This window comes from Triticum aestivum, chromosome 1A (genome assembly GCF_018294505.1).
Source record: "Triticum aestivum cultivar Chinese Spring chromosome 1A, IWGSC CS RefSeq v2.1, whole genome shotgun sequence".
In the NCBI taxonomy this organism is placed as follows: Eukaryota; Viridiplantae; Streptophyta; class Magnoliopsida; order Poales; family Poaceae; genus Triticum; species Triticum aestivum.
Genome location: NC_057794.1, coordinates 408,217,959 through 408,239,258, shown reverse-complemented (window position 1 = coordinate 408,239,258; position 21,300 = coordinate 408,217,959). Strand labels below are relative to the sequence as shown.

General features: G+C 46.8%; 1 protein-coding gene and 1 long non-coding RNA gene across 6 annotated transcripts; both read right to left on the bottom strand.

The window, feature by feature from the left end:
* Positions 1-622: 622 nt before the first annotated feature.
* On the bottom strand, positions 623-15,819 carry LOC123053368 (uncharacterized). 5 transcript variants are annotated; one of them, XR_006425550.1, is made up of 4 exons: positions 15,793-15,819; positions 2,645-3,260; positions 1,138-1,904; positions 623-1,046 (listed from the first exon to the last, which is right to left on the bottom strand). It is a non-coding gene; the product is annotated as an uncharacterized lncRNA (long non-coding RNA). The 5 variants fall into 5 exon arrangements; XR_006425547.1 differs by lacking the exon at positions 15,793-15,819 and having other exon boundaries at positions 1,138-1,467; positions 1,743-1,904; positions 2,645-3,665; XR_006425553.1 differs by lacking the exon at positions 15,793-15,819 and having other exon boundaries at positions 1,138-1,467; positions 1,743-1,904; positions 2,649-3,665.
* A 37-nt stretch (positions 15,820-15,856) lies between these two features.
* LOC123053358 (subtilisin-like protease 4) lies at positions 15,857-19,420 on the bottom strand. Its single transcript, XM_044476822.1, has one exon. It carries the CDS (start codon positions 18,237-18,239, stop codon positions 16,044-16,046), a length of 2,196 nt encoding a protein of 731 aa, XP_044332757.1. The 5' UTR covers positions 18,240-19,420; the 3' UTR covers positions 15,857-16,043.
* Positions 19,421-21,300: the final 1,880 nt, after the last annotated feature.

The window sequence follows — 21,300 nt, the reverse complement described above, 5'->3', positions numbered from 1 at the left end:
TCCTTGAAGCTATTGATACAGTATTCTAGATTTCTTTGCTTGTGGTCAAATATTATACTATTTCTATGCTTCCATATGCTCTTACATGCAATGACCAGGCATTCTTTGAAACATTGAATTGGCATTCTATCTTTGGCTTCCATCAACATATCAACTATGGCATTCCATTAAAAAACAAGTGCAATCCAGAAGTTCTGACTAAAGTCGCATAAAAAGAAAAGGTGGATGTAATCTTCATTAGGTTCATCATCACACATAAACACATTTGTTATTCTCAACATAGAAATTATTTCTGTTTAGTAGACCCCTTGTGTTCAATCTGTCTTAAAGGAGAAGCCAAAAAAATAAGAATATCTATTTAGAGAGACAGCTTGATTTCCATATCCAATGAAATGCATGTACAATAGCCGTGCAGATTTTTAAAATTTTACCACATCCTTGTAAAGTTTAATAGTTTAACTTGAATATCAAAACCAGGCAATTGTAAAAAAAAGCATTTGACGGCAGGAATGTCAAAAACCATTGTGTATAAACATCCTCAACATTTAAGAACAATTGATACCACAAACTGACTTGTGCGCTTCACCATATATAACATATGCATCTGGTATGCTGCACATAATGAAAGCAACCGCCATGCTTAAATAAATTAAATTATATACAAGAATATGAACAAGTTAATCAGCACAAATATGTTTGTACATTTCAGAAATACACCCTCAGCTATGATAATTTAATCCAGCCAGGATAACGCGCGTATATATACATGAGATAGTGCTTTGATTGCCAACAAGAATATTGTACTTTGGCAGAAAAGAACCATAAAAACAAATCCATGTAATCTTCAGCTTGTTTACTGTGCACTGAGTAGCTGATCAACTGATAAACCAGGCTGCTTCGAGAAGACAATAGCACCGTCTACAGTGCCAACTTTGTACCTGAGCATATTGTCATCCGTGACGATCCTGCATGATCCCCGCGACTCGGAATGCATGCTGATGCCAAGATAGTGGATATGGTCTTGCACGCTATTTCCACTGACAGACCTGAATAGAAGAGCAATGTTAGGGTGAAAGAACATCAGCTGGCAAAGAGTTCACAAAGGACAGAATGTTAAAACGTGAGAGCGGAAAGGACCTGCTGCAAGTGGGGTCTTCACCAGAATCGTCACAGATTTGCTCGATCGGGTATACTAGGCTATCGAGCCCAATATGGTGGCTAAAATCAGAAGCATGTCGTACTTTTCAGGATAGACAAAAACAGACGCTAGTACTACTTATGCTTGATGCCACTGTTCAGATATACAGAAGGTGTACTGTCCACACATGAACAAAGATAGTTACATCTGCCTCGTCTAAGATTTTTGTATTCAGAAGAACAGCACAGAAATCAAATTATACTATCACTGAGGTTCTTGATTCGCCCACACTTGCTGTCATTCCCAACAAAATATTAGCAATAACTAGTCTGTCAAATGTAAAGAGAGTTCAGTCTGAGAACTGTGCAGTAATTATGTAGTATGATTTTAGTCATGTTAGAAGTTCTTTCAATGCATTTTATACACATGAAAGAATCGATTAAAACTAAGAACAGAGGAGGAATGGAATCCCCAACAATGCACCCTATTCCATTAAAAAAGGATAGCTTGTAGTAGAATTTAGCAGGAGGATGAATTCATGAAAAGTAGAGAAACTTCTAAATAAATGAAAGCATATTTTCTTCAGACAAATATTAGCACTCACAATAAGATCAAGGACACAAAACGAAGCCATGGTCCCTCCCATGGAATGTCCAGTCACCATGATGGGAATATTGTCATATGCTTCCCTGGTCTTCTGGATGCCATTGATGACTCCATCACGCAATGTTGTATTATGATATGCAGAATAAAACGCACTGTGCACCTATAAACAGATAGATCACCAACATTAATACTGTGCATGAACCAGCATTTTCATCATAAATACTGTGCAGCTGCACTAATTGTCTTTGTAAACATACAAGGGGCTCGAATAGTGTAAGCATAGTAGCTCAACCAATGAATGAAAGGATCATCTAGACCAAGGTATGGGATAACTTGCTTCAATCGATACCGGGGGCTTTTACCCTCTTTTCGGGAAAGAAAAAACAAGTACCAAAGGAGGTGGTAACCTGAGAGACCACCAATGCTGGCTGTCATGGGAGGGGGAGGAGCTGAGAAGCATGCCTAAAGAAGCAATTGCATCCAGAGTAGAGACAAAGCCAGCAAGCAAGAACAAAAAGGAGCAATTGCATCAAAGAAAGGTGTTTTTCTTCATGCCATCATTTTTCTTTTCTCACGTACAAGCACAAATCCCATGTCACCACAACGGTTTCATTAACGGAAAAGGCTGGCGACATGAAGAAAATAGTGAAATGCTTTAAGGCAAGTAAATAATTAGGACTAAACGACACCATCACCTCAGTTTTATAGCAGAAACCATTGAGGTGGGAATTTGAGTTAAACATCGGTATAAATTATGGGTTTAGGCCTAATATAAATGCTGGGTTTAAAGGCGAGAGTTGGGGATTTTGTCTCAGCACACAAGAGCATTTTAGGTCCCAGAAACCTCTAGATCAAGTAGAGGAGAGTTCAAGGTGTTCAGGAGTGATAAAGAACATCAACCTACAGTGATGTCCGAGCAGCTCTGTCGTGGCTGCATACTCGAGCTCCAGTGTGCGCCGTCCAGCGGCAACGCTGCGGCCACTATCTGCATTTCAAAAACCAGAGACCAAAATCAGGAGATCAGAGTGTCAAGTGATGGGAAAAAATAGGGGAATAGCATCAGCAAAGATGAAGGATTTCGGATCCAGTAGCAAACATAAATCTTCACTCATGTAGCACCACTGAGGAGAGCGACCTGGACCTGGAGGCAGAAAGCAGAGGAGTTGAGGAAGAAGAGATCGTGTGTTGGCAAGGTCTAACTCGGTGCCTGGCTCCGGGTTGAGACAGGGGAGTGAGCTAACATGCACAACTAATAGTACAAGCTCTAAACTGACTCACTAATACATGTGCTTACACCACGAACTAATAGGTTTAAACTGTACAATTACTGCAACGATGTATTTTTCTTCTTAAAAGTCAAGACTCAATTTAGCTTCCGAACATATATACACCAACTGCAAAAGACAAAAAAGACCAGAAAAGAAACACAGGGAGAAAAACCAATTTAGCTACGAGTATTCAGGCAAACCTCTCCTTTGTTCATGTAGATTGATGACGACCTTAATATCATCAAAATCTAATTTCAAAGCACCCGAAATAGTCATTAGTGCCCAACTGAACCTAAGCATTGAAAGGAACTAATGTAGAGGAAACAAAAAAAGAGCAAGTTTATCATCAATAGCTCATATCGGCAGAAAGTATATCATCAATAGCGCGGATAAAAAATCTGGAGGTAGCAATGGCATATACCCATATGAGGGAAAGGGTAGGTGTAACGCCCTCGATGCGGCTATATCTCCCACGTGTCGAAGCACGACTTAGAGGCATAACCGCATTGAAAGCAATGTCGCAAGTGAGGTAATCTTCACACAACCCATGCAATACATAAGGGAAAGAGATACATAGTTGGCTTACAATCGCCACTTCACACAATTACATGAATAAGCATTACATCATCCAGATACAATCAAGGTCCGACTACGGAACCAAAATAAAAGAAGAACCCCAAATGCGACAAAGGTCCCCGATCGACCCCAACTGGCCTCCACTACTGATCAACTAGAACGAAACAACACAAAGGGCAAGATCTTCATCGAGCTCCTCCTTGAGCTTGGTTGCGTCATCTGCACGATAACATAGGCACCTGCAAACTGGTTTTGGAAGTATCTGTGAGCCACAGGGACTCAGCAATCTCGCACCCGCGAGGTCAAGACTATTTAAGCTTATGGGTAAGGTAAAGGTATGAGGTGGAGCTGCAGCAAGCGACTAGCATATATGGTGGCTAACATACGCAAATGAGAGCGAGAATAGAAGGCAAAGCACGGTCGATAAAGGTATGATCAAGAAGTGATCCTGGACTACCTACGTCAAGCATAACTCCAACAACCGTGTTCACTCTCCGGACTCCGCCGGAAAGAGACCATCACGGTTACACACGCGGTTGATGTATTTTAATTAAGGTCAACTTCGGGTTTTCTACAACCGGACGTTAACAAATTCCCATCTGCCCATAACCGCGGGCACGGCTTTCGAAAGATAATACCCTGCAGGGGTGTCCCAACTTAGCCCAGGACAAGCTCTCACGGTCAACGAAGGAATAGACCTCCACCCGAGACGTTCCGATCAGACTCGGTATCCCGGTACAACAAGACATTTCGACAGGGTAAAACTAAACCAGCAACACCGCCCGAATGTGCCGACAAATCCCGATAGGAGCTGCACATATCTCTTTCTCAGGGCACACTCAGATGAGACTAGCTACGAGTAAAACCAACCCTCAAGTTTCCCCGAGGTGGCCCCGCAGGCAGCTCAGTTCGGACCAACACTCAAAGGAGCACTGGCCCGGGGGGGTTAGAATAAAGATGACCCTTGAGTCTGCAGAACCCAAGGGAAGGTGGTAGGTTGTTAGTGCAAATGGTAAAACCAATGTTGGGCATTGCTGGAGGAGCTTTACTTAAGGCGAACTGTCAAGGGGTTCCCATTATAGCCCAACCGTGTAAGGAACGCAAAATCCGGGAACATAACACCGATATGACGGAAACTAGGGCGGCAAGAGTGGAACAAAACACCAGGCATAAGGCCGAGCCTTCCACCCTTTACCAAGTATATAGATGCATTAATTAAGTAAGATATATTGTGATATCCCAACAAGTAAACATGTTCCAACAAGGAACAACATCTCCATGTTCCAACAAGGAACAAACTTCAATCTTCACCTGCAACTAACAACGCTATAAGAGGGGCTGAGCAAAGCGGTAACATAGCCAATCAACGGTTTGCTAGGACATGGTGGGTTAGAGGTTTGACATGGCAATTTGGGAGGCTGACAAGCAAATGGTAGGCATCGTAGCATTGGCATAGCAAGAGCGAGCAAACTAGCATAGCAAAGATAGTAGTGATTTCGAGGGTATGATCATCTTGCCTGAAATCCCGCAAGGAAGAAGAACGAGTCCATGAAGAAGACAAACGGACGTAGTCGAACGAATCCTCACAACTCCGGAACGAAACCGAAGCTAACAAGAGAAGCAAACCGGAAAGAAGCAAACAACCATGGTAAACACACAAGCATAGTCAAGGCATGATGCATAATCAAGTATGATGCATGTCCGGTTTAATGAGGCATGGCATGGCAATGTGCACAAACAATCCTACAAATTAAATGGAGCTCAATATGCAACGAGTTGCATATTGACGAAACACCACGATAAGTTATTTAGTTTGATCCCGTTTATGTATCCAACAATATTAAATGTTGTTAAGCATGGCAAGAGGGTGAAGCAAATGAAAACTACCTATCTAGTCAAGGTTAAATGAGGCCGGAAGCAACAAACAACAATTCCGGAGAATCCCCATATCATTTAGCAATTTAAAGCAAACAACAATTTTAAACATTTTAATTGTTGTTATCATGATGCGGATGACAAATGCAAGTTTTATGCAATTTTATGAAAATGTTGACATGAGCATGATAAGAAGCATTAGTCGCCATGGCGGAAGGAAAAAAAGGTGCCACGGCGGCGAAACAAAAATGGTGCCACGGCAACATATCCGAAAATGATGCCATGGCAACATATCGGTTCCGGTAGCTCACGGAGATACCGGTACAAAAGGAAGTGAGCGGGAGCGAGTCATGCAAGATGGTGGGGTGCTCCCGGCTACCGGGTTCCCACGGGATTGTGGCATGGAAACGAGGAGGAACTTGCAATGACAATTCGGACACGGTGCAAACATAAGCATCTCATACAACAAAGCATTCGTTCCACGGCGGTCGTTCTCGGCGGTTATACCTTCGAAGCGTGCATTCGGGGCGGAACGCGTTTCATAGAGGAAGTAGTCGTTCACGGGCCGTAGTGGAGGTAGTCGTTCGCGGGTCGTCGTGGGAAGTAGTCGTACACGGCGTAGTGGAAGTCGTTGTACACGGCGACGGTAGTTGTACACGTTCGTTTCGTAGATGTCCAGGGTCGTCGGTAGAGGTACAAGTTTCGGAGAGGAACTTGTCGTATCCATGTAGTCGTTCACGTGTGACCGTGGTGTAGTCGTACATGTCGGCGATAGTGGAAATTGGCGGTCTCGACGGTCATCGGGGTACTTGTTGGTCCGGTCTTGGCGTCCGCAATCGTAGTGGTACTTGGCGGTTTCGGTGCGGTACTTGGAGAAATCCTCGGAGATGGATAGTGGTACTTGGCGTTCCACGGGATCTTCGAGGTTCGGGCATGTAGGCGAACGACGATGAAGCCGTTGGTCTTGCGTCAACGCCAACCGGCAGCGAAGGTGCACGAAACAGCAGCAGGAGGCTGCAGAGGTGGCGACCATGTGGCTGACAGGGTCGCACGCAGCGCAACACAGAGAGATGACGAAGGCCTCGGGCATGAAGGCTTGAGCGTTGTACGAGGAAGGGGCCGACGGGGTCGGGGTTGCATCTTGGCGATCCAGTGACAGCAGGGGATGGAGCTCGATGGAGGCGGAGCAGCGGTTGGAAGAAGTGGCCGGTGTTGGCCTTGGCATGAAGCAGGGGAGGCGGAGCTCCTGCTAAGGCGATGGCGGCGAGTAGGCAACGAAACTTGGCGTCGACGTACAGACGCAGCTCGGAGAAGCAACGACTGGACCGTGCAGCGGTGGGCGAGGGACTCCGGGACGACGCGGAGGTCGAGGAACTTGGCCGGTGGCGCGGTTTGGAGCAGATCGGGCGCGAGGAAGGTCGGAGGAGCCCGAGGCGAACGACAGAGGGGCGCGAAGGGGCGGCGCTCGGCGCGAGGGTGCAGCAGCTGCTGCTGTCGGCGGCGAGGTCGAGGAGGGGCACGTGGCCGCCGGAGTTGAGGACGCGGGGCGGCGTCGGGCGCGCAGGGCGAGGAGGAAGACAGGGCGCGGGGGCGGCGTCTCCCTGGTTCGGCGCGACGAGGAAGAAAAGAGGAGGGGGATCGAGGGAGAGAGATGAGTGCGGCGGCCAGAGGAAGAGATGGGGATCGATGGGAGGGAGAGTGGTTCGGGCTAGGGTTACGGGGAAAGGTGGGGGCGGCTGGGCCTTGGGCTTAGAGGCCGGCTGGGCTACAGGCTGCACTCTCTCTTCTCTCTCTCTCATTTTCCCATTTAAAACAAAACAGAAAAAGAGAAAGAAAAGAAAGAGAAGGATAGGCAAAGAATTAGCACATGCAAATAATATTCTTGGACTCACAAAAATGCGCTAGTCCCAAGAAAATAGAAGTGAGCAAGATTGCAAGATTAAATTCAAAATCATTTGAATTTAATTCAATAGGTTTGAACTAGGACTAGGTAAAGGGAAGGTCCAAAAATGTTGTGATTTTTGGGGAAGCTTCGGAAAAACAAGAAAGAATATATGGGCAAGGTTTGGAGACCAAACTTGAAGCAGAAAAGGAACGAAATTATTTTGCAAGTGTGTTTATGGGTGATTCCGAATTAGTGGAATATTTAATATAGCTCCCTAACAATAGTAGGAGACTTTGAATATGTTTTAAAGAGAAATCACCATGTGAATATCCCTCGATTTAAATGGACCGAAGATCCATACGGTTTATTAGATGAGTTTTAAAAAGGGTTGGATGATGACATGATGCAATGCAAATGAAGCTAAGAAGAAAGCAACAAGCAAAAACTCGCACGGCGAAACTCGGAATAGCTGGAAGTCTTCTGGAGCGTCGGTCTCGGGGCGTTACAACACTCCACCACTACGAGAGGATCTCGTCCCGAGATCTAGAATGGCACCTGAGAGAAACGGAAGAGGAAGAGAAGAAGGTAAACTAAGTTGCTTCTTTGACGAACGAGTGAAACCACGAACCTTGAGAGGTTGAGCAAGATGAATGAAAGAAAACAACGAAGATGAACAAAGTTGAAAACACTCCGTTAGAAAAGAGGAACAAGGGATACGACGAGAACCAAGAGGTTTAGTGATAAGATAGATATTGAAACCACTCCGGTTAAAACTAGATAGAGAAGGAATAAGATTGATATAATTTGGGCAGCACTCCGACTGAAAGAAGGAAAACTTGATAAAAATGAAAAGAACTTGAAGAGATGACACAACACTCCGGTTAACTGGATAAGCAAGAAAAGAAGACGATCCTCACCAAACGAGGTGATGTGTGAAGAGCATAACATCACAATGCCTCCGTAACGAAAGAATAGAAGTTAGACCGTTGGGATAAAGGGACGGAGAAGAAAATGACAACTTCTACCACAATTGAATTTGGAAGAGCCTCCTTAAAAAGAAGGATTGAACGGAGTTGTTGGAAAACCAACAACGAAACAAAAAGAATAAGCTTGTAGTGGTCTTATGGAAACATCTCAAAATTATGAGGTGACAAACGGCCACTAACGGAAACAATTGCTTGAGATTAACGAAGAGATGAAAGCTTGTTCCATCAAGATGGAAAAGAGATAACTTGGGTCATTAATAAGCACCACAAATAGCAACATTCACAACGGAAGGCTTTAGGTGAAATCTATACCAAGATAACTCCAATGAAGAGATTGACGGTAGAAAAGATCTCTTGAACAAAGAGAAAAAGATGGATTTAAATATCTCATTCCTGACAACCTGTCAATCATGAAACACGAGGAGAAATTATCAAGAATGACCTAACACCACCTCAGAAGATAAGGAAGAAAGAATTGCACTTCGGAATGCAAGATGAAGAATGCTTGAACTCCTCAAAACAAAACATGAGTTGAGCACCATGTTTATTTTAGAGTATGGCTTGACAGATCTTAACTTCAAGAGAAATCTTGAAGAACAATTCAAGATTAAAAGGAATCCTTGACGAACCATCATGTATAGCCTCCATGAAGAAATCCGGTAATAGAAGGATGATGAAAAGAAAGAGAAGTTGAAAACACAAGGTGAAGCCTTGCAATGATTTAGATGGAGCTTCGCGATTATATAACCGAGAGAACTTGGAACTTCGAAAAAGAAGGATGAGCAATTGAAACCAAGAATTTTTTGGATGAACCTCCGGAATAAGGAATTGAATTTACTCGATGAAACAAGAATAAGAATTACATTATGCTTATCCCTCATCAATTAAATTGATGACCCACAATGGATTTGGCATACTACTTATTCTCGTAGAAAGGATTAAAAGAGATATATCAAAACTTGAGAAGGTTTTCAACGAACCACCGGTAGGATTGGAACAACAAATGAATTGATATGATGAACAAGGAAGAGAGATCTTGAAAGAACCACCGTAAGAATTGAAAATGATCGAAGTAGGGGTGCATCACCGGTAAGAATTAGCAAATGAACGAAGGTGCTTGAGACAAACTAGATACATGAGAACAAAGAGATCAAGAACTGATTAGAGGATATTCGATAGATGCACCGGCAAGATAGGAGAATGATAACTGACGGCTGAGAATGAATAAACCTGAATTGATGGACTCCGGATGACAAACTGAGAAGACTCTTGAATATCTCCTGATGGGTGAAAAAGATTCTCATAATCGAAAACAATTATGAGAGGATGGCAACAAGCTAGCACCATGAATCTTGAAGAGAATAGAGCAAGATTAAAGAGAAACTCTTCTTCGGTCTTCAAATGATGAGAATGACAACGAGAAACACCACCAAGAATTATTGAGGCACACCGGAAGAATCAAAAGCGAAGAGGTTAAGCCAACTATGAAAAGAATTTGAAAGATCTTGGAGAAAAGCATTTGACTAATGATAACTCATTCTTACGTCAAACTTGGAGAAGAATTTAGGATAGCTCTGGAAAAATAGAAGAGTCAGGTAAGATCCTGGGAAAAGACCTGTGGGTTAGGGCCCACTCAAAAGAACACCGTTGAAAAGATTTAAAAGAGATGTTGCACCGGTTGAATTAAATGACTTGAATGAGATACCAATCTCGAAAGAGCTTGAACGAATGCAGAGTGGAAACACGAATCTTCGAGATATCTTGAGCATTCCAGAATAATTGAATAGCGAGAAGTGGAAGATTAAGAGGTGCACCGGTATGAGAAGACATTGAAATGAGGAAAAAAGGGTGGGTGGGCGGGAAAAAACAAAGGCAACTTGGAGACGGATGAAACAAACACCGTTGAAAAGAAATGATAATTGGTCTTGCTGATGTTGAAGTGATCGGATCCACTTGAGGAGAGACACACCGGTTAAAAAAAGGATTGACAAGACAGACTCGATGATCAAGAAGGATTAGTATTCACATATGAATATGAGAACACCATTTGGAAAAGGTATGGAATCAACATTTGACTTCGAAGCAACTCGAATACCACAACTCAAAACAAAACAAAGGATTGGCTTGCAAAATAAGCCAGAACAAACATATGATAGAGATTTCGTCCGAAGTTTTCGTGGTGGGGCCTACACGGGCTCGAGTGTACAGCACCATCATGTACAAGGCAGTGCACATGACATACGAAGCGTCCCCGAGTCAGCATAGCCAAGGACTCTTTAAGACACAACGAGACTACTGTAAAATCGACCGTGAATAGGCGGACCACTAGACGTCGAACCCCAATTTCATATCATACATCTGTCGGAAAGATATCCTAAGAGCTACTTGAATTCCCACCTATGAAACTCCCGAAATTTTCCGGTTATGCAATCAGGTGTTGGGGATACAGGGGAAGCATAATATCTCACCCAAAACTAACAAATCCTACATCCAGCTGTATCCATCCTTCAACACATAACCAAGAAACCTTCGGAAATCGTCTACCTCAACCTTCGAAAAGCATCCGTTATACAAGTCATGGCAATACTCCCGTACTCACCTCAGTACTGGGTTATCGGGGTTATCTCACCAACAACTGCATAAAAGAGATTTTCGATGTCGGCGTACTAAACTCAGGTATTCCAGAACTGCAACGATAAAATTATGACGACAACACCTCAGAGCTCAACTCCCCGGGACACTCCCACTAAACCCCTGACAGGAGGCACCAAGACAATGTTCTCATCATAAAACCATCGGAACGATTCCAAGATACCCGCGTGATCCTAAAAAAATTTAGTGAAATTCGAGAAGAGAAGAGTCAAAACTCTACGTCAGGATGCCTCGCAAGAGTGACGAAGGGACTGAGGAGTAAAAAGAATTCCTAAACTCTCCGCTATATAATTCCTAAATGACTCAAAACATTTTTCTAGACACAACTCGGCCGCTAAAAACGATCAAGCAATGGGGCTCCTAAGGTCGGGGAAGGCTCTGATTACCAACTTGTAACGCCCTCGATGCGGCTATATCTCCCACGTGTCGAAGCACGACTTAGAGGCATAACCGCATTGAAAGCAATGTCGCAAGTGAGGTAATCTTCACACAACCCATGCAATACATAAGGGAAAGAGATACATAGTTGGCTTACAATCGCCACTTCACACAATTACATGAATAAGCATTACATCATCCAGATACAATCAAGGTCCGACTACGGAACCAAAATAAAAGAAGAACCCCAAATGCGACAAAGGTCCCCGATCGATCCCAACTGGGCTCCACTACTGATCAACTAGAACGAAACAACACAAAGGGCAAGATCTTCATCGAGCTCCTCCTTGAGCTTGGTTGCGTCATCTGCACGGTAACATAGGCACCTGCAAACTGGTTTTGGAAGTATCTATGAGCCACAGGGACTCAGCAATCTCGCACCCGCGAGATCAAGACTATTTAAGCTTATGGGTAAGGTAAAGGTATGAGGTGGAGCTGCAGCAAGCGACTAGCATATATGGTGGCTAACATACGCAAATGAGAGCGAGAATAGAAGGCAAAGCACGGTCGATAAAGGTATGATCAAGAAGTGATCCTGGACTACCTACGTCAAGCATAACTCCAACAACCGTGTTCACTCTCCGGACTCCGCCGGAAAGAGACCATCACGGTTACACACGCAGTTGATGTATTTTAATTAAGGTCAACTTCGGGTTTTCTACAACCGGACGTTAACAAATTCCCATCTGCCCATAACCGCGGGCACGGCTTTCGAAAGATAATACCCTGCAGGGGTGTCCCAACTTAGCCCAGGACAAGCTCTCACGGTCAACGAAGGAATAGACCTCCACCCGAGACGTTCCGATCAGACTCGATATCCCGGTACAACAAGACATTTCGACAGGGTAAAACTAAACCAGCAACACCGCCCGAATGTGCCGACAAATCCCGATAGGAGCTGCACATATCTCTTTCTCAGGGCACACTCAGATGAGACTAGCTACGAGTAAAACCAACCCTCAAGTTTCCCCGAGGTGGCCCCGCAGGCAGCTCAGTTCGGACCAACACTAAGAGGAGCACTGGCCCGGGGGGGTTAGAATAAAGATGACCCTTGAGTCTGCAGAACCCAAGGGAAGGTGGTAGGTTGTTAGTGCAAATGGTAAAACCAATGTTGGACATTGCTGGAGGAGCTTTACTTAAGGCGAACTGTCAAGGGGTTCCCATTATAGCCCAACCGTGTAAGGAACGCAAAATCCGGGAACATAACACCGATATGACGGAAACTAGGGCGGCAAGAGTGGAACAAAACACCAGGCATAAGGCCGAGCCTTCCACCCTTTACCAAGTATATAGATGCATTAATTAAGTAAGATATATTGTGATATCCCAACAAGTAAACATGTTCCAACAAGGAACAACATCTCCATGTTCCAACAAGGAATAAACTTCAATCTTCACCTGCAACTAACAACGCTATAAGAGGGGCTGAGCAAAGCGGTAACATAGCCAATCAACGGTTTGCTAGGACATGGTGGGTTAGAAGTTTGACATGGCAATTTGGGAGGCTAACAAGCAAATGGTAGGCATCGTAGCATTGGCATAGCAAGAGCGAGCAAACTAGCATAGCAAAGATAGTAGTGATTTCGAGGGTATGATCATCTTGCCTGAAATCCCGCAAGGAAGAAGAACGAGTCCATGAAGAAGACAAACGGACGTAGTCGAACGAATCCTCACAACTCCGGAACGAAACCGAAGCTAACAAGAGAAGCAAACCGGAAAGAAGCAAACAACCATGATAAACACACAAGCATAGTCAAGGCATGATGCACAATCAAGTATGATGCATGTCCGGTTTAATGAGGCATGGCATGGCAATGTGCACAAACAATCCTACAAATTAAATGGAGCTCAATATGCAACGAGTTGCATATTGACGAAACACCACGATAAGTTATTTAGTTTGATCCCGTTTATGTACCCAACAATATTAAATGTTGTTAAGCATGGCAAGAGGGTGAAGCAAATGAAAACTACCTATCTAGTCAAGGTTAAATGAGGCCGGAAGCAACAAACAACAATTCCGAAGAATCCCCATATCATTTAGCAATTTAAAGCAAACAACAATTTTAAACATTTTAATTGTTGTTATCATGATGCGGATGACAAATGCAAGTTTTATGCAATTTTATGAAAATGTTGACATGAGCATGATAAGAAGCATTAGTCGCCATGGTGGAAGGAAAAAAAGGTGCCACGGCGGCGAAACAAAAATGGTGCCACGGCAACATATCCGAAAATGATGCCATGGCAACATATCGGTTCCGGTAGCTCACGGAGATACCGGTACAAAAGGAAGTGAGCGGGAGCGAGTCATGCAAGATGGTGGGGTGCTCCCGGCTACCGGGTTCCCACGGGATTGTGGCATGGAAACGAGGAGGAACTTGCAATGACAATTCGGACACGGTGCAAACATAAGCATCTCATACAACAAAGCATTCGTTCCACGGCGGTCGTTCCCGGCGGTTATACCTTCGAAGCGTGCATTCGGGGCGGAACGCGTTTCGTAAAGGAAGTAGTCGTTCACGGGCCGTAGTGGAGGTAGTCGTTCGCGGGTCGTCGTGGGAAGTAGTCGTACACGGCGTAGTGGAAGTCGTTGTACACGGCGACGGTAGTTGTACACGTTCGTTTCGTAGATGTCCAGGGTCGTCGGTAGAGGTACAAGTTTCGGAGAGGAACTTGTCGTATCCATGTAGTCGTTCACGTGTGACCGTGGTGTAGTCGTACATGTCGGCGATAGTGGAACTTGGCGGTCTCGACGGTCATCGGGGTACTTGTTGGTCCGGTCTTGGCGTCCGCAATCGTAGTGGTACTTGGCGGTTTCGGTGCGGTACTTGGAGAAATCCTCGGAGATGGATAGTGGTACTTGGCGTTCCACGGGATCTTCGAGGTTCGGGCATGTAGGCGAACGACGATGAAGCCGTTGGTCTTGCGTCAACGCCAACCGGCAGCGAAGGTGCACGAAACAGCAGCAGGAGGCTGCAGAGGTGGCGACCATGTGGCTGACAGGGTCGCACGCAGCGCAACACAGAGAGATGACGAAGGCCTCGGGCATGAAGGCTTGAGCGTTGTACGAGGAAGGGGCCGACGGGGTCGGGGTTGCATCTTGGCGATCCAGTGACAGCAGGGGATGGAGCTCGATGGAGGCGGAGCAGCGGTTGGAAGAAGTGGCCGGTGTTGGCCTTGGCATGAAGCAGGGGAGGCGGAGCTCCTGCTAAGGCGATGGCGGCGAGTAGGCAACGAAACTTGGCGTCGACGTACAGACGCAGCTCGGAGAAGCAACGACTGGACCGTGCAGCGGTGGGCGAGGGACTCCGGGACGACGCGGAGGTCGAGGAACTTGGCCGGTGGCGCGGTTTGGAGCAGATCGGGCGCGAGGAAGGTCGGAGGAGCCCGAGGCGAACGACAGAGGGGCGCGAAGGGGCGGCGCTCGGCGCGAGGGTGCAGCAGCTGCTGCTGTCGGCGGCGAGGTCGAGGAGGGGCACGTGGCCGCCGGAGTTGAGGACGCGGGGCGGCGTCGGGCGCGCAGGGCGAGGAGGAAGACAGGGCGCGGGGGCGGCGTCTCCCTAGTTCGGCGCGACGAGGAAGAAAAGAGGAGGGGGATCGAGGGAGAGAGATGAGTGCGGCGGCCAGAGGAAGAGATGGGGATCGATGGGAGGGAGAGTGGTTCGGGCTAGGGTTACGGGGAAAGGTGGGGGCGGCTGGGCCTTGGGCTTAGAGGCCGGCTGGGCTACAGGCTGCACTCTCTCTTCTCTCTCTCTCATTTTCCCATTTAAAACAAAACAGAAAAAGAGAAAGAAAAGAAAGAGAAGGATAGGCAAAGAATTAGCACATGCAAATAATATTCTTGGACTCACAAAAATGCGCTAGTCCCAAGAAAATAGAAGTGAGCAAGATTGCAAGATTAAATTCAAAATCATTTGAATTTAATTCAATAGGTTTGAACTAGGACTAGGTAAAGGGAAGGTCCAAAAATGTTGTGATTTTTGGGGAAGCTTCGGAAAAACAAGAAAGAATATATGGGCAAGGTTTGGAGACCAAACTTGAAGCAGAAAAGGAACGAAATTATTTTGCAAGTGTGTTTATGGGTGATTCCGAATTAGTGGAATATTTATAATAGCTCCCTAACAATAGTAGGAGACTTTGAATATGTTTTAAAGAGAAATCACCATGTGAATATCCCTCGATTTAAATGGACCGAAGATCCATACGGTTTATTAGATGAGTTTTAAAAAGGGTTGGATGATGACATGATGCAATGCAAATGAAGCTAAGAAGAAAGCAACAAGCAAAAACTCGCACGGCGAAACTCGGAATAGCTGGAAGTCTTCTGGAGCGTCGGTCTCGGGGCGTTACAGTAGGTTTAGGTACCTGGATGGATTTTACACCTTAGAAGCAGCACCTCTCAATGGTGATCTACTACCTGCAGCAAACACTGTTGATAAGTTGGGAAATGAAAAAGTAATTCAGAAATGAATTGTGACAGCAATGGATGCTAAACGTCCAAACATCAATTATTTTACAGGCATGGATACACTTCTAATTAAAAGACAGTCATTTCCCTAATTACAATATTACATGTGCGATTCTCCAACATCATATGTCACACATGCTTTTCCTGATTACAACAGAGGAGAAGCCACGATCGGACTACGCACAACATGTTTTTTGGACACCCAGCTCAAACTTCCCTGCAAGGCCTTTGACCCGACATTGCGATGCCTGCTCACCGTAATGCTGAATGTTTTCTTTTGTCCAACCTTGGAGAACACCAGCGTCTCTGGATAGACTCGCACTGTGAGAGACTTGGGAACCTCCATCTTCAGTGTGTATACTGAATTTATTGGCCCCACATTTGTAACGGTTCTGTTCACCGTGAATGGCCTTGTCCTGAGTGGCACTGTTATGGATGGGTAGTTCAACTGTGCCTCTGGTATCTTGGGAAGCATTTTGCAGGACAGCGTCGGGGCACGCGCAATGGTTGCCAAGCCTTGATCACCGAGGAGAGCACATATGTAGCCAGCATATTCAGTGATGCTAAGGTCATACACAAGGCCCGGATCAATAGCTTTTATAGGATTGGCATGGCCAGCACCCATGGCATACGCGGTTGCCCTCTGATGCTGCTCGTCCAAGATTGGGCCACCAGCGCTGTCCGTGATGTCAGCTGTGGTGAGGATGGCTGACTTGATAGCAGCAGCAGACCAATCAGGATGGGAGCTCTTGACAAGCGCAGCGATTCCACTGACATGTGGAGTCGACATGGATGTCCCTGATCTAATGTTGAATGGCCCAGATCCAAGAATGGTGAGTGGTGGCCATGCAGCAATGATGTTGAGCCCGGGTGCTAATATATCTGGCTTTAGCACACCGGGGCTGAACGTGCTGGGACCGCGGGATGAGAATGCCGCGACAGTGGGAGATGGACGGACACCAAGCACAGTGTTCTTGTATATGACTTTGGCACTGGCTTTGCTTGTTGCCCTTGCATACTCTATGATATTGTTGCCATCAGCCACGGTCACCTGCACAACATCACTGCCATAATCCTCCAGAAGGGTGGTGAAGCCAGCATCTTTCCTGTTGATCAGGACTATGCCAGCCGCCCCGGCACTCATGATGCCACTGATGTCAGACTGGTTGATTGCTGACCCTGTGTCATTCATTGGTCCTGTGTTATGGCAAATCACAATTTTGCCAGACACATTTCTTCCAGCCAATGATGACTTGCAGTGTTTGTTCCAATACAGAGGAGCAGAGTTGGAGCTTGAGTTCGCAGTCTGATTGAAAGCTTCCCCACTGATGTGCTCGCCGTTGCCAAGCTGCACAACGGTCTGGAAGCTTCGGTCCACCGAGCCAGCTGCAACTGTGAGCAACCATGGTGCAGAGTTGGCAATAAAGGACCTTGGCCCGTTGTTACCAGCTGCAGCCACGACAACAACACCCTTTGCTACCGCATTGAATGTGCCAATGGCAACCGGATCATCAGTGAAATTGACATCAAAAAAGGGGCCGAGGGAGAGTGAAAGCACATCAACACCATCCTTGACAGCTTCATCTAACCCGGCAACTATGTCCGAGGATGCACACCCAAGAATTATGCACACCCTGTACATGGCCAAGTGTGCATGTGGAGCAATTCCGGCAGCTGTGCCCCTGCCGAGGCCGTGGGCTGAGGCATGACTGACGAAGTTCCCAGCTGCGGTGGACGAGGTATGTGTTCCATGCCCTGTGTCGTCTCCGGAATCATATGCTCTGGGATTACGGAATTTGGCACCTATCAATTTGTTGTTGCAGCGTGCAGCGCCATGGCATGAGCCCTTCCACTTTGATGGGGGTGGCGGGATGCCACTGTCATCAAAGGAAGGATGCTCTGCGTATATGCCGGTGTCCAGAACCCCGATTATGACTCCTTGGCCATAGTTGGTGTCCCTCCACAGCCCGGCATCTTTCTCCAGTCCGAGGAACTTCGGAGTGTGAGTGGTGCTGGGGTGCCAGAGATGGTCTGGAAACGCCCGCAGAAACTCCTTCCTCTGGGACACCATGGCGAGGTCGTCTTCGGTGAGCCTCACGGCAAACCCCGTGAAGACCTCAGTGTAGGTATGGATGAGGCGTGGCTCATCGGAGCCGGCGAGAGGCGTTGGCAGGAAGGAATCCTGCCACCAGCGGTGGTCGTCCTCGCTGCCGGCTTCGACGGGTGGCCTCAGCAGCACAATGTATGTGCGATGGCCTGGAGAGAGGCCTGCACCTAGGTCGTCGCATACCGCAGGTGCAGGAGCATGCAGGAGCATGAGGGTGAGCGAGAAAAGTGGGATCATGAGGTTCTACTGGTTGGCCAAGGATGCCATGGCTTGAGCTGAGGTGGTGGTGATGGAAGAAGCGAGAGGTAGAGAGGACGACGGGGCTGCTGGTGGTGGAAGCACGGCGCAGAGGAGCAAATGCGTCTTCCTCTTTCTCTTGGTGGTGGTGGTGGTGGTGGAAGCACGGAGCAGAGGAGCAAATGCTTCTTCCTCTTTCTCTTGGTGGTGGTGGTGGTGGTGGAAGCACGGTGGAGAGCAGCAAATGTTTTTTCCTCTTTCGCTCACTCTACCTCGGTTGGTTTTGGGAGAGAAAGAAAGGGGGGGAGAGCACAAGCACAGCAATGGCTTCGGGCCTCAACGTTAAATGCTGCGTGCTGAACCTTGCACGCACGCCTAGATGCTCCTGTGCCTATATGTGAGTCAAATCACATTGTTCTGTGCGGTTCCTCTTGGCAGGGAGACACACAAGTGATGCCCTGACACCCCTACATGACGTAGGGAGACGCTCGTGTCGAGCTTGCGCTGGTCGAGAGAAAGCCTCCGCAAGAGAGAAAAGTTGAGCTTCCATCTATGGAAAAAGAGGAAGCTCCGCTCCTGGTGGGTGGTGGCTGAAGGAAGTGACCAAGGGGAGAGGACGACGCTACGTGTCGACTGTTGCGCTAGCGTGGTTTCAGTTTCAGCTAAATTAAAATCAAAATAGCGGGGCACTAGTCCCTGCAAAGCACACAAGGGCAAGGCTATCCTTCATAGACACTGGTGTGTGTCGAGCTTGCGCTGGTGGAGAGAAAGCCTCCAAACAAAGAAAGGTTCGACCGCGTCAGCACGCAGCTTGCAGAGCTGATGGGGAAAATGGTGGAGGAGGGAACAGAGAAGTGACCCAAAGGGAGAGAGGACAGTGGCGGTGGTGGACTGGTGGTGGGTGCACTGCGAGAGAGAGAGAGAGAGGCTGAGCTTCCACGATTCCATCTACGGAAAAAGAGGAAGCTATGCTGCTGGTGGGTGGTGGTGAAAGTGGCCGAGAGGACGACGCTGCGTGTCGAGTGTTGCGCTAGCCTGATTTAAGTTTCAGTTGAATTGCAAATTAAAATAGCGGGGCGGGACAAGATGTTTAGCGGAGTTAAACCACAATTAGCGCTTTTTGATGGAAAATTCAGTAGTAAATCAAAGCATCCGGATTTGGAAAAGAGAGGAGGGAGGAGCTCAGCTTGCCTGGCGAATTGGCGATGGATGATCTGGACGAGGCCGGGACTCGCGCATCGTCGCCTTCGTGTTGCGGAAGCGGAAGCAGCCAGCGCCTCCTCGCCGCTGCACAATCCTTACTCCAGCAACTCGCCGGCGCTGCGCCTGCCGACCCCGTGCGCTCCGCCTCGGGCCCTCGGCGACGAAATCCTGCCGCGACCTCTCCGGGCCGGGGCGGCGCTCTGCGTCTTCCGCCCGCGGCTGCCTCGCACTTGCCGCCTCGGGCCCTCGGCGACGAACTCCTGCCGCGGCCTTCGGGCCGGGGCGCCGCCCTGCGTCTCCCGCCCGCGGCTGCCTCGCACTTGCCGCCCACGCCTCCGACCCGCAACCCCCCTTCCGCCGCCTGCGGCGTTGAAGTCGCCGTCTCCGCCCATGGCTCGGGCCTGGGTGGCTGGAGATCCACCGGACCGGAGGGAGAAAGAAGGGGAAAAGTGGATGGAGTGGTACTAATTGGCTAGAGAGAGAACCCGAGAAATGCCCGCTTACAGTCATAGGGGCAGCTGGTGCGTGCGTGTTCCCTGCAATCGCGTTGCTTTCCTGTCAGCTGTAGCGTACTTTTGCCTGGGCGCTTTCTCATGTCCTGTGCCACATTCCAGCTCTGTTTTCTTTTTTTCTTTTCCTTTTTTTGATTTGAGTTGTCCAGGTCTGTTTTCTGTGGAGCTGACCTCCCCCCTAAGGCCCTAACAAAGTTCTGCCTCAGCTCAGGCCATTCAAACAAAATGATGGGCTGCCGTTTTCTCAAAACTAAATTAAATATTGCAATTACCCTGTAAAAAATAAAATATTGCATTTTTTTACTTAACTCTCAAGCAAGCAAACCATACACTATGTATTTCACGCACGCTAGTCAATTATTAGAGATTTACGACTATTTTGTATTGTACTTCCAATCATTCTTATTCTTATGCCAGTCAGTTTTCACAAAGATATGATACTAAACATGATTTTATCCTAAGACACTGGTGAGTCCAATCATAATGCTCTCATCTTCATATCTTCACCTCGCTATTGAGGAGCTAGTGGGTGTGTCGGTTTGAACTCAAACACACCCAAAATTTTCAGATAACTTGCAGGTTCAGGTCGACTCATTTAAAGGCATGGAGGCTAAATTTTTGAGAGAGAGAGATCCAGAAATCTTCTACCTTTCATGTGAGAAGCGGAGAGAATGAGATTGCTACGATCAAGTGATCACGACAACATGGGAGTTAGACGAGTTAAAACAAAAATACCGACCTAAGAAACAGGGCCAGAACAATGCTAATATCTCATTCTCGATCACCCGGGTGAGTCTCCAAGCATCGCATCCCTGCGAGAAGCCAATGATCTCTGTCGCGTTCAATTCTGACCATGGTCGAACTGACCATGGTGAAGGAAATATGCCCTAGAGGCAATAATAAAGTTGTTATTTATATTTCCTTATATCATGATAAATGTTTATTATTCATGCTAGAATTGTATTAACCGGAAACTTAGTACATGCGTGAATATATAGACAAACCGAGTGTCACTAGTATGCCTCTACTTGACTAGCTCGTTAATCAAAGATGGTTAAGTTTCCTAGCCATGGACATGTGTTGTCATTTGATGAACGAGATCACATCATTAGAGAATTATGTGATTGACTAGACCCATCCGTTAGCTTAGCACTATGATCGTTTAGTTTATTGCTATTGCTTTCTTCATGACTTATACATGTTCCTATGACTATGAAATTATGCAACTCCCGAATACCGGGGGAACACCTTGTATGCTATCAAACGTCACAACGTAACTGGGTGATTATAAAGATGCTCTACAGGTGTCTCTGATGGTGTTTGTTGAGTTGGCATAGATCGAGATT